At 38.1% G+C, this 14,213-nt stretch overlaps 1 protein-coding gene across 10 annotated transcripts in view; it reads left to right on the forward strand.

The window, feature by feature from the left end:
• Positions 1-14,213, forward strand: part of MALRD1 (MAM and LDL receptor class A domain containing 1) — a gene marked incomplete at its 5' end in the record, with an annotated part of 1,062,652 nt that overhangs the window by 754,427 nt on the left and 294,012 nt on the right. For 9 of the 10 annotated variants that reach the window (XM_079915185.1, XM_079915179.1, XM_079915188.1 and 6 more), the window contains 2 exons: positions 13,744-13,823; positions 13,916-14,012. In XM_079915185.1, the coding sequence (XP_079771311.1) occupies positions 13,744-13,823; positions 13,916-14,012 (177 nt within the window). Of the gene's footprint in view, positions 1-13,743; positions 14,013-14,213 lie in introns of those variants that run through there. The other variant, XM_079915189.1, reaches the window with a different exon arrangement.

Raw genomic sequence — 14,213 nt, forward strand, 5'->3', positions numbered from 1 at the left:
CTCAACAACTTCACCTCCTGGCCACCACGGAAAACAGGCTGTGCCTTGAGAACTCGGCCCTCTGCCTGTGCTGTTTGCCGCTCCTCCTTGTTGCTAGCATCTGCCTTCCCACCTTTGATTGTGGCTTTCAGCTGTGTGGGTTGCCAGTCCTGTAATCATTCTTAGTGGCCTAAGGGTCAGTGAGTTTATCTTCAGAATACTCTCGGTCCTTTCAATTCTCTGACTTCTCCCCAATTAGCTTTCCTTCTACACTTGCAGATCTCTTCCTTCTTATGGGCATATCCTGGACATTGTCACCACCGACAGCTTCATTATTTAGATTTCAAATAACACTGTTTCTGACTAATACTTCCAGACTACATAATCTACCTAATATATTCACTACAGTATTCTTTGTTCTTATTTAGATTCACAAACCATTGACTCCAAACTAGTTTTTACATTCTTCCTCATCTTCCTCGTGTCTTTACTTGCATTCTTACCAAAGTTAAATTCTATGGTCCATTATTAAAAGTATTCTCTTGGTAATATTGTCAACTCCTTTTCACCATTTCTCTCTGAATTATTTACTGGGAAAAACTCCGCTTCTAAATGTACCTAACTACCTGTCCTTTCTGTGAATACACCAGGGCAGCTAAATGTAGAGGAAGAAAATTATCAAAGCTAGTAGGCCGTGCATATATGTTTACCCCCATCTCTTTTCCAGACTCACCAAAATAACAACAACAAAGAATAAAAGCCGTATAAATCCACAAGGATGAGGCAGTGATGAATAGGCAACAAAAGATCATTTTAAAAGGGAAACATAGGTGAAGGATGACTTATCTGAGTGGAACAAGCTGAAGCCTAAGCACCTGCAGAAGGGGCTTCCAATGAGGCATAAGTGCATTCACCCCATAGACACCCAACAGGGCCCAACAGTTGGAGGACTGAGTACCTCAATGGCAGAATGGAGCACTACGTTGGAAAATAACTTGTTGAAAGCCCATAAGGAGTTGTTAGATATCCAAGCCCCAGCTGTACCCACCCATTCAGGAGATGTATTCTCTGGAGAAATTGTGTCACTCTGGATGCAAGAAGAGTAGGTTCAGCAGAGAACAGCCATGAGCTGCTGCTTCAAGAATTGCCAGTTTGCATTTTTAATGATGAAAACCTTGTTTTTCTTTTCCTTTTCCTTCACAGCCCCCCAAACTCCGGCAGTTAACTTTATATCTTCCCCATGCCGAACTTCCACCACCACCACACAGTGAAAGACTGAAGTCTCGCTCAGTTGAGAGGCTAAATGACACCAGAATAAAGACGTACAAATTCTATAATAGGGCAGTGGCAAGAAAAGGAGGCTTGTTGCCTTAAAATGCAGCCCATTAGTCAACCAGTTCAGCCCATGCCAGAGACCCGTGATCATCTTTTCAGGGCTTTACTCTTAACACCTAGAAAGCTAAGAAGAACCAAATGTAGAGGAAAGATGCTAATATAAAAGACAGATAAAACTAATAAATCAAAAGATTCAAGTAGAAAAATGGAATTCATATGAAACAGAAACAGTGTGGGGAATCTAAAGAAAAATGTTTAATTCTGTTTAATGTGCTCAGAGAGTTAGGAAATACATTATACCCGGTGTCTATAAAAAATAAATAGAGAAAAAAGAGCCTAAAGAAATCTAAAGTATCTCTCAGAATTTTAATAAAAATGTTGGCAGGTAAAGGCAGAGAATTCTCCTAAAAAATAGAATATAAAGACAAAGAACATATGTGATAAAAATAAAATTTAAGGATCAATTCAGAAGGTTAGTATCTAAAAAGTAAGAGCTTCAGAAAGAAAGAACAGAGAAAATAAAGTAGGAAGAGAATTGTGAAAGAAATAATGCAAAAACTTCCCCAGACTAATGAAGTGTCAGGTACAGTGAGTGAAAAAAGAACCCTACAAAGACTGTCCATGGGGGAAGTTCAGAAAACCTGGGAATGACAACACTCTCCATGAATGTAACAGTTCACATACAAAGAATGAGGAATAATCCGAGAAACACTGGAAACTAGAAGAGAATGGAGGGAAGACGATACATCTTCTGGCTTATTTATTAGATAACATGATTTTCAAAACTGAGTTCCAAACTAAAAATTGAATATGAGTGTTGTATTTCAAACAAAAGATCTCAAAAAATGAACATCCCAGGCTTCCCTGGTGGCGCAGTGGTTGGGAGTCTGCCTGCCGATGCAGGGGACACGGGTTTGAGCCCCGGTCCAGGAAGATCCCACATGTCCCAGAGCAGCTGGGCCCGTGATCCATGGCCACTGAGCCTGCGTGTCCGGAGCCTGTGCTCCGCAACGGGAGAGGCCACAACAGTGAGAGGCCCGAGTACCGGAAAAAAAAAAAAAAAAAGAACATCCCACCTAGTCTGTGCCCTAACAAAATGAAGGAGGAAACCGAGGAAGAGGAGGAAATGGGATCCAGGACACCAGGGTGATGTTCAAGAGAAGTCCCAGAAAAGTCCCTGGAAAGCAGGTCTAGAGAGTAAGCAGTCCAGGTTGGCCCAAAGAATCAACCCAAAGGGGACTTCGGAAGTCTCCAAAAGAAATAGTGTCTTAATAGTCTGTCTGATATTTTAATCTAGTGGAAAATTGTATTAAGAAGTTGTTGGAGAGTTTAAGAATCAGCCATAAAGCCTAGAAAACTTAGCAAATTAAAATAAATTGGATAATTAGCTCCAGGAAAAAAGCAAAAAATCAAAAACAGTAAACGGATGGTTAATTTTCGTACACTATTGGCTCAGCAGTTAACAGCAATATTTATGTAGTAATAATATTATAAACTCTGAATATGGATTTAATTATATGGAGTGGTGGAGGGAGGGCTCTAAGAGGCAGTGAGTAAGGAGCTGCTGGTTTTATAACACAATGAAATTTTTAGCTATAACAATTAAATAGATAAATCAAAACCACCACATATGTGTATCATTAATAAAAATAGAGGTTCACACTAGAAGAAACAGTTAAGGAGATTGAAAGTATTTGTCTTAGAAGCTTAAGACTTTTAGTGCAACTTGAGTTTTTGAACCATATGCATGCAATACTGTAATGAAAATATAAATATAACAAAGTCCCCCGGATCTCACACACACACACACACACACACACACACACACACACACACACACACACACACACACACACACACACACACACACATACATATATACACACTAAGCCTAACCGTAACCCTAACTGTTTGAGGTCATATTTATGACCTCAAATGAGCACTCAGCACTGCTTGAACATGCTGTTATATGTTTCTAGATTGAGTGCTTTTTGAGTCAGAAATTACTCCAGTTTCATGCATTTTCCTCTCTTCCTCAAGCCCCCCACCCCAAAGTACCATCACTGCCAATTAATTACCCTCAAATTTCTTTATAAGATTTGTTAGCAGAGAACTCCCAAGTTTTTCCATCAGCAAATGACCCATTCTTATCCATATCCTATCTCAGAAAAGACCCTGTTCCCCATGGGCTCTGGAGCCCATTCCTTCTCGCACCCCAGGAATTTCATCACCCCCTCTCTCTTTATCAGACAGCAACCTCTCCATATCTACTGAATTATCAACAAACTTGCTCTCTAGCTATACCCTTAAAATAAAGAAGACAACACAGCCCTCACTTGTTCCCACTTGCTATTCCAGCTCCCAATAAATCCATCTTATCCTCTTCAAAGTGTTGTCCACGCTCAGTGTCTCCAACTCGGTCCTTCCATTGGCACTGCAACCTCTCTAATTCCACCATAAACGTAGTTACTGATGTATTTGCTTATTGTCTTTCTCTACACCCCCCTCCCTCGATAAAATGTACACTTTGTGAGGGCAGGACTTTGGCTTTTATGCTGCTATCCCAACACTTTGGGCATAGCACCTGGCCCTCAATAAATATCTTCAAACAAATGAATTAAGTATCAAATCTTTGTTTCAAAACAACACAATGATTTTTAAAAAGATGTTTTAGTGCATAATATATGGTACACAATATTGGACATACAGCATGACAATTACTTGAATACTTTTAAAAAAACATTTGATTTAATACAAATATGCAATGCAAATCAAATGAAAAGACAATTATTTTGCACTAATCTATGTTTATATTATATATATAAATATAACATCCTACAAAAATAGTTAAATATTTAGTAACATAATCACAACCAATACATGCTACATGTCAGTTCTAATTGCTTAAAAATGCCATTTTTAGTGCATGTTTATTTCCTTGCAAATGTAGTAAGGTGCTCAGAAATCATTTAAACTATATATATTTTTTTTAATTTAACGGGAAATGCTTATTGCTCTGTAGATGGGGTGTCACAAAATCGTCTAATATCGGGATTTATTGTACCAGAAACTGCTGAAACCTAAGGAGAGATGAGGCAACGTCTCTTTGGTAAAGATCCGTCAGCATCACCAGCTTGTTCTTGCCCTGACTTTTTCTTTTTTCCAATTTCTTTCTCCTGCTATGTACCTAGAATATCCCAAGCCAGGTGGTTAACGACCTATTATCCTTAAAATTTATGAGATTTTCACAAGGTGAAATAGCCTCTAACAGAGTCATTTTTCTTCCGTTGCCAGCTGCACCACCCTATTCTTATTCAGAGATTCCACCCACAGAGGTGGTCACCCAGAGCTCCATCCTCACCAGGTGTTACACATGAAGGACCATCATTCTTCATTATGTCTAAGGGTGTGTGAAGTTTTAAGAGATCATCACATACTCTAACAACAAAGATATATAAACAATGGAAATATATGTGTTTGTGTAATCATTTTTTTCTGTATTGTATTTGGGGATTTTTGCACATCTTTGAGTGAGATCGAGCTATGATTTTGTGGGTGTGCTATACTTGATTTATGTAGCAGAGATATGTAACTTTATGGAACAAATTAGTTAACCTTTCTTTTTCATATGTTTAGAAAGGAATTAGAAGGGAATTAGAAATTTTATAAATTATTTTATAAATTTCTAATTACAAATCTTATAAAGAAATTTGAGGGTAAGTAATTGGCAGAGATAATTAGCTAGGAATTATCTGTTTATTAAACATTTGAGAGAATTCACCAGTAAATTGATCTAAACCAGGAAATATGTTAGGAGATTTTTCATTAATAACAAAACAATTCTATTGTTATTATCCATTTTCTATGTTTAGAAGAGTTTATATAACATGAGGATTATTTATTCATTAACAACTTGAGAAAATTCATCAGTATAGTGATTTAGAGATAGAAATTCTATTGAAAGGAACCTGTGGATAATTTAGAACAATAGGTTCTTCTACTATTTTTACTTCTCTCTCACAGGGTCCTCTGTTTCTTGCACAGATTGATTTGCCTTTTACCCATGAGTTTAAAAATCTTACAGCACAATGTACTCTTATATTCAGATTGTTGGTAATTTATTTAGGATTTTGGCATCTATAAGTGACATTGCTCCCAGGTTTTCTTCTGTGCATAATATTTTTTGAGGTTCTGTTACCAGACAAGCATTAGATCTCTGAAGTAAATTGGGTAGCTTTTTATTCTCTGAAACGGCACATAAAGCATGAGAATTACCTTTTCTAGAAACTTGGAGAGGACAAAGCAGCCAAATAGCCTGGTCTTGAAGCAGTTTTTAAGGCTTTTTCAATATCATATGTGTTATTGAACTACTCTAGATTTCTACTGCTTACATTAATTATATAATTTATAGTATCCTTGCAAAATCATTCATTTCGTTGAGGTTTTCAAGTTTCTGTTTATAGAGCTTAGTATATAAATATGTATGTATATACATATAATAAATAAATTTATTTTATATACATTATATATAATCTATATATATTTACATATTAACATTTACACTTACAAATATATGTTAAATATACATACATGTATAATATATACGCTAGTGTGTGCAGGTGTGCATGAAATTTGAATAGTAACAAGTGCAATGAAGAAAAATCATTAGGGTAAGCAGGTTGCTAGGAAGGGATGGGGAAGGGATGATGGCAGTGATGTATTTTAGATAAACTTGCTGATTAAGGCCTCTCTGAGAAGGTGTAATTTGAGTCAAGATCACAATTCCATGGAAGTTCAAGCTATTCCAAGATTTGGGCACACTACTTAACTCAGGAAAAGCAGAGAACAGGAAGTCCCCGAGGCAAGAACAAGCTTAGTGTGTTTAGGGAAGGGCAATACCGGACAACATGTGGTCTAATAGATTATGATGCACCTAGAACAAGGCCTAGCATACAGAAGGTGTTCAATAATTACTCACTGAGCAAAGAGTGCAGGGTTTAGACTTTTTTCTCAGTTGACTGGAAAGTCATTAGAAGATTCTTTGTTTTGTACTGAGCAAGTAGAGGGCCTTGTTACTTCACCAAAAGGTCAAAGTGGGTCCTGAACACCCGTGGATTCTCACCCTGGGCTTTGTGAGTACTCTGGTTAGTGGACGTTCCTTCCAGAGGCTGACCATTCATTGTTTGTTCTTTCTAATTTTCAGCCTTACCATCTTGTGTGTTTTCGTATGTATTTCAGTGCACATATATTCAATGAAGGAGAGAAAACAAGAAGAAAGACTTGCTGGAATTAAGTCACAATCTATGTTTTAAAGGAAAATTCTTTCACACTTCATAGGATGACAGGAGAAAAAGTTCAGAAACCTATTTCTTGCTAGTGTACGCTCCACAGCAAAAACTCAATGCCTTTATCATCTTTATCTTAGAACAAGACTGGTTTCTATTGACTTGCAGCCATTTTCAGTTGCCCAGTTTGTGAATTATTTAGTTTCTTTGCTATTCTTTCCCCCTTCCATCCAACTCCAGGGAAATAATACTTCATAACAGTTGAGAAAAAAAGCAGACGTGAGAAGCTCAAAACATCAATTTTGGGAGTTTTCTGGGGGCTTTTTAGTGTCACATCAGCTATCTGTATGAGCAAGAGAGGAAAAGAAGGACAATTTTTATCTGCTTTATTTCTTCTCTGAAGTAGTTAAAGTTGTTTCTATTGTAACAATTTGAAATAACATGAATGTGCCTCCTCCCTACCTTTGCAATTCTGTGCAACTCGACTACCAATCCAAGTGGACATTGCAGTAAAAGCCACACAGCAGCATGTGATTTGTATTTTCAAGTAATCATCCCCTAAGGACAAAATCTGATCATATATACGCTGCTTTTTTGTTAGGAAATGGAATATAGTAAGAATTTTATAAATATTCATATAGTGCGATGACAAGAGCATAGGTGAAGCAGTTTCGAGAACCTGAATTCTAGCCCCATTAGGGGCTACCTCAATTGTCCCACTCCCCTTCTGCTGGCACAGGCTCAGCCTAGGGATCAGAAAGCACTCGGTCTGAGCTGATGCTTTCATGCAAAGTTGGGACGGCACTACTTTCTCCCCCTTGGAGTACTTCCGATGGGTAGAAACCACAGAGGATGGGGCGGGGTGGGGTGGGGGGTAGAAATGTTCATCACAGGCAGCGAGCATCCTAAACACCTGCTCTTCCTTCCCCTCCCTGTATAACTGGCTCAAGAGCCTCCAGGCATATTCAGATGTAAAAATGCTTTTTAAATGGCATAATTAATAAGTCATGAAAATAGAAGCTGTGGCAATGTCTTTTCACCACTCCCTAAGTCTTACTGTTGCTCAGGCAGGGATGGAGACAGGGCAGTTGTCAGATGCCAGCTCCCTGGAGGGCCAGTATGTTAGGTCAGGGAATGGTCAGGACCATGATTTACACCAGAAAGCAAGAGGCTGGGTATCAAAGAGCCTGACATAGATAACACTTTACAGTTAGCAATGTACTTTCACATGCATTGTTTTATTTAATTCTCCTACACCTCTTGTTAGGTGAGTTGTAATTCTTACTGTTTATAAATAGGAAACTGAAGTGATTTGACTCTCCTAAAGCCACATAGCTAGAAAGTGGCAGAGTCTAGCCTGAAACCCAGGTGCCCTGACTCTCATTACTTACTCTTTTCCCAGCTCTACATCTGCCTCCCCTACACCTAGATGTTTCCAGGGTAAAGCTTAATGTGATAAATGGGAGTTTTCAGACCATGAGGATCACGAATATCTCCACTGTTTCTCTCCTAACATACAAAAATTGCGAGCTTGACTGCTATTATAAACAACTATATTCCAACTTTAGGAAGACCATGGGAAGCAAAACCATGTAGTGAACAGAGTACCACGCGAGAGCCAAAGAGATGTAGTTTAAAGTCTAGTTCAGAGTGTACCTCTGGTGACTTACTGCTCAACCACTCTGGGCCTTTATTTCCTCAACTGTGAAATGGGGAAATAACTCCTATCTTGTAACATTAGTGTTCCACAAGCATTTAGAATATTGTTTAGCACACAGCAGGTGTTCAATTCAATCTCTGTGGGGCTTAGTATATTGTAGTTTTCTGAAGCATGAATGTCATTGTAGGATGCTATTGGTTTCTATAAATGATATTCATGGGCTTCCCTGGTGGCGCAGTGCTTGAGAGTCTGCCTGCCGATGCAGGGGACACGGGTTTGAGCCCTGGTCCGGGAAGATCCCACATGCTGCGGAGCAGCTAGGCCCGTGAGCCATGGCCGCTGAGCCTGCGCGTCCGGAGCCTGTGCTCCGCAACGGGAGAGGCCACGACAGTGAGAGGCCCGCGTACCGCAAAAAAAAAAAAAAAAAAAAAAAAAGATATTCGTGATTTTAATAATCATAACGTGTTGCTGTAAACATGCCTAATAAAAAGAAAAACAAGTCTACTGCTCTAATGCTAAATCTAATCTGGACTATATTCAAAATGCATGCTCCTTCTGAAGGGATTTTCCTTCTACAGACATAAAAAACTATAAAATTAGAGTAAGTATGGATGAAAAAATATACTGCAGTAAAGAATTGGGAAATCTAGAGGTTAGTTTAGCATCGCATTAATAATCTGAACATAATTCAAACATATCTCTCGAGATCCCATCAGTCATAGATGATATCTATATATTTAGATGACCATTTTTCTCTGAAACATTGTTGTTCAATACATACATAAATGTGTAATGCTTTGGAATAAATATAACTTAATATATCAGCTGTTCCATTCATGTCTAGTTGAGATTGCACATTTTTTCACTTTCTGGCTCTGGAAAAATAGATTCTTGAAGCTATTTTTTTTTTTTTTTTTTTTTTTTGCGGTACACGGGCCTCTCACTGCTGTGGCCTCTCCTGTCGCGGAGCAAAGGCTCAGGACGTGCAGGCCCAGCGGCCATGGCCCACGGGCCCAGCCGCTCCACAGCACGTGGGATCCTCCCGGACCGGGGCACAAACCCATGTCCCCTGCCTCGGCAGGCGGACCCTCAACCACTGCGCCACCAGGGAAGCCCAAAGCTATTTTTTTCATTTTCTTCTTTAGCACTTTTCTTTACCTTTCTTATACTTCATATATTTTATTTTCTGCTTTGTCTCTTATTTATTTTGAAATGTGTTTTTTATCTCCCAAGTTTATGCTCCTATAAATTCTCAAGCATGTCTTGCCCATCTTTTTTATATCTAGCAGACTCCCTTGTACATAGTAGACATTCAATAAATATTTTATGAATAAGGGATTATTGATTTAATGAGGAGAACTTCAGGGATCAAAATGAAAGAGTAGGAAAACTGGTTTTGTGTGTGTGCTCATAGTAGAAGACTAAACTCAAACTGGCTCAAACAAATAAAGAATTTATTGACTCATGTATCTAAAAAGTCTAAACCCAGAGCAGGCTTGAAACAGGAATGGACTGGAAAGTTTTCAATGCCATTAAGGTTGTTCCTCCATTTCTCCATGATTTCCTAGGCTTGTCTTCCTGTTTGTTTTCTCCTCAGGCTTGCTTTTGTAGCAAAATGGTAGCTTCACAGGGCTATACTCTTCCTTTTTCACATCAGAGTTGGGCAGAGGACATTTCTTACCACAAGTATCCATCAATATGTACCCACTGGTGACAAAATTCTTACTGGACAAACTTATGTCCATGTCTCTCTATGAACCAATCACTGTTGATTTTAGGAATGCATTGGACAGGGTCCTGAGGCAAAAGGCTACACCAAGGAAAATGAGATTAACTCTAGAGGTCAGGTTGTGGTTCCCTCCCAACCAAACCATAGACATGCTTATGATTTGGTGGAGGGAAGGGAAGGAGTGTGGGTGGTTAAATGAATCTGGGGGATAATTAAGTGGTAGTGTGAACTTCCACCATTCTAAAAATAAGGCTGAAATTCTCCAGTGTTATACTTACACCCATCAGGTATATGAAATAAGTGATAAAACACACAGCCTCAGATTAGCTCAGAATAAATCAAATTTTCCTCAAAAGCTTTTTCTTATGGGTGCTTTCTGAATAAAAACAAGTCATTTTCTTCCCTTTTGTCAAGTTATCAGTTAATTTTTTTTCATTAAACCGATTCTTATGACTCATTATGAAAAAGAAGACCTCCAACATAATTTCATCACATCTAACATTTCTTTCTTCTTGCCATTAAAACAAAACAAACATGCATTCTAATTTAGACTGAGGTATCCTAGTCTTTAGCACAAATATTATAAAATGTTTATCGTTCTTATGGATCCTTTTGGATTGCACAATAGGTGGAATCACCATTGCATTCGATCTTGTTTAATCATAAAATAGCTAAAACATTACCTAAAAAGGGCTATCTAGTCCTTAATTGTCAAGCAAATAAGGTGACTCTCATTGCCACATTCTTTTAGGGACCTCACTCTTGGCACCAATTATGCAGCACTCCCCACACCCACTGGACTTTAACAGCCACCCAGCTTTCACACAGCTGTGCCTGGAATGGCCACTGGGACTGGTCTCCTGGTTGGCTGGCGTCCGCTTAGCCAAAGCACACCCAGTTCTTCCCAATATCTCATCCACTTACCCTATCTGATTTCTCCCCACAAAAGCCTTCGCCCTTCACCCCCAACAACTATAATATTACCCAACACGCTACTACTAAAAACAACAATCGTTGCATTCTCTCTTCAGGAAAAGTCAGTCTCTTATTTTTCCTTTGGTATGCTAATATTGCTGATTTGCTAAGGAGAAATAAATAGTTGAGTGAAATATCTACGCTTCCCTACCAAGATTGCCTGTAAAAAGTAATAAGAAGATGACTAGCCTTTTCTTTTTAAAACGTCTTAATGATCTTTAATAGAGATCTGTGGTCACCTTGGAGGAGATGAGTCCCCCAAACTGTAGAGCAGACAGGACAGGATGCTCAATTTTCACTTCTAGCTTGCAGTCCTCAGGGAGATGGGACCAGAGAAATTCCTTTCACTGCCATTGCTCAAAGCGAAAGGAACTTCAGCATGCCAATTCTAGCATACCATCACTACAGGTCTCCGTGTTCCAAGACAAGAATTGAGGACCCACCCCATTCAGGAAGATTTTAAGGGAGTCCAGGCAAAATGTGAAGGACTTACATGCAGATTCACATTGCCAACCTGAGAACTGATAAGGAATACATATTACAGTTTATGAGAATAAAAAACAAATACTCCAATCTTAAACATTCTAATTTATTTTAATTTGAATGTCAGAGGCATCAAAAACAATCAAATTATCTTAAATTTCTACTTTTTAAAGAGTATTTACTAAGGAAAGAAGGCATTCTTATGGGCCTCCTTGAACCACTAAGATTTTTTTTTTTTTATCAAAGAACAAAGGGAAGGGAGAACAGAAAGTTTAGTTGATTAACGAATGAGATCTCGTGTTAATCTTATTTTATTTTACTTTTTTACATCTTTATTGGAGTATAATTGCTTTACAGTGGTGTGTTTCTGCTTTATAACAAAGTGAATCAGTTATATATATACATATGTTCCCATATCTCTTCCCTCTTACGTCTCCCTCCTCCCACCCTCCCAATCCCACCCCTCTAGGTGGTCACTAAGCACGGAGCTGATCTCTCTGTGCTATGCGGCTGCTTCCCACTAGCTATCTATTTTACGTTTGGTAGTGTATATATGTCCGTGCCACTCTCTCACTTTGTCACAGCTTACCCTTCCCCCTCCCCATATCCTGAAGTCCATTCTCTAGTAGGTCTCTCTCTTTATTCCTGTCCTACCCCTAGGTTCTTCATGACATTTTTTTTTCTTAAATTCCATATATATGTGTTAGAATATGGTATTTGTCTTTCTCTTTCTGACTTAACTTCACTCTGTATGACAGACTCTAGGTCCATCCACCTCATTACAAATAGATCAATTTCATTTCTTTTTATGGCTGAGTAATATTCCATTGTATATATGTGCCACATCTTCTTTATCCGTTCATCTGTCGATGGACACTTAGGTTGTTTCCGTCTCCTGGCTATTGTAAATAGAGCTGCAATGAACACTGTGGTACATGACTCTTTTTGAATTATGGTTTTCTCAGAGTATATGCCCAGTAGTGGGATTGCTGGGTCATATGGTAGTTCTATTTGTAGTTTTTTAAGGAACCTCCATACTGTTCTCCATAGTGGCTGTACCAATTCACGTTCCCACCAGCAGTGCAAGAGTGTTCCCTTTTCTCCACACCCTCTCCAGCATTTATTGTTTCTAGATTTTTTGATGATGGCCATTCTGACTGGTGTGAGATGATATCTCATTGTCGTTTTGATTTGCATTTCTCTAATGATTAATGATGTTGAGCATTCTTTCATGTGTTCGTTGGCAGTCTGTATATCTTCTTTGGAGACACTAAGCTTTTTATATTTAGAGAAGCTATTTCTTTTTTGAAGAAATTGCTATTGGTCATTCAGATTTTCAAATTCAAAAGAGAGACTGAGAAAAAAATATATTAACTGTGTGCTGAAGAAGCATTGCTTCTAACACACCACTTTTAAGCACACACATTCAAAAGCTAGTTTTTAATCCTGTTTTATAGCATGTACCATGAATTTGGCAGGAAATTCAACCAAACCCTTGTTAACTTGTATCCTGTTATTTCTGGTAAACAAGAATGTATACCTAAGCTTTCACACTCATATGCAAACACACTCCACCAGAGAAATTCTGGCACATTCACTGCTTAGAAATAAACCTCGTCTCCCTTTGAGGCACAAACTAGTCTCCAATTCTGAACTTTCTGAAGGCCATCCATATCAGAGGACATGTCCCTAGTGTTACAAGTTTCATCACGTATGTCGCTAAATATAGCAGAGGTAGTGAAATCCTCTAGGACTGATGGTATATCCAATTTGATCCTTAACCTGATTCCAAATCCATGAACTTGAAGGATCATCCCCTTGTAACGAGAAATAAAAATACTCTCTGATTTATATTTATGTTAATCTATAATTTGAATATTCTCTATTGGTATCTGAAAGAACTGAAATCCATTCACTGTTGAAAAATGTGTAGCTTTTGAGTTTGAGACAAATGAAAAAGTAAAGTAATATTAGACACTGGTGAAAAGTGAAGTCAATTTTTGAAAGCAAGAAATTAGCCTTGTTCTTACCTTATAAAGAAATCAAGTCCCCACCTTACAGATAAAGTTAAGAAGGGAATAAATATTTTAAAAAATCATCTTACACAATAATGTGAAAAGAATACAATTTAATTATGTTTTTGCTTTGGTTTAACATTTTTGGTTTCGTATCAAAGTTACCCACATTCCTGGTATCTCATTGTTTATTGACATTCATCATTTTATTCCATGACAATACTGCTAACATATGTTTCTACTTCTTTTTTTGCCAACTATTACATTTTATCTCATTTCCAGATGTGGACAAGGATGGAAGGGAAATCGTTGCCATGTCAAGGTTAACCCTCCCATTGCTGATTTCACGGACACTCAGAACAGTAGGTTACATTCTGACCATAGTCACTTGAGTTTTGGAGTCTCTAATATTTTTCACTGAATATTTACATTTTTCATTGGTTTGAAATTCCAGATATATGGACCCTCCTGGGTATTGGATTCGCTTTCCTGACGACTCATATAACAGTAGCGGTCTTGTGTTTTCTTGCCAAGAGAAAAGTACCAGTAAGGTAAGTGATGCCTTTGATTGCTGTGGCAGACCAATTTTCTGAAACATTTCATTTGCTATATTTTCATTTCATCCCATATTACATACTGGTAACTTTAGTTTTCCATACTTTATGGATTTATTTTTCTGAGTAGAAAGCAAGAGCTACTTAATGATAATCCCTCTTGTTTTAAATAAAAAGCATTAAGTTTACTTTTCCAAT

The sequence above is a fragment of the Stenella coeruleoalba genome, assembly GCF_951394435.1.
Source record: "Stenella coeruleoalba genome assembly, chromosome: 2".
NCBI classification, from domain to species: Eukaryota; Metazoa; Chordata; class Mammalia; order Artiodactyla; family Delphinidae; genus Stenella; species Stenella coeruleoalba.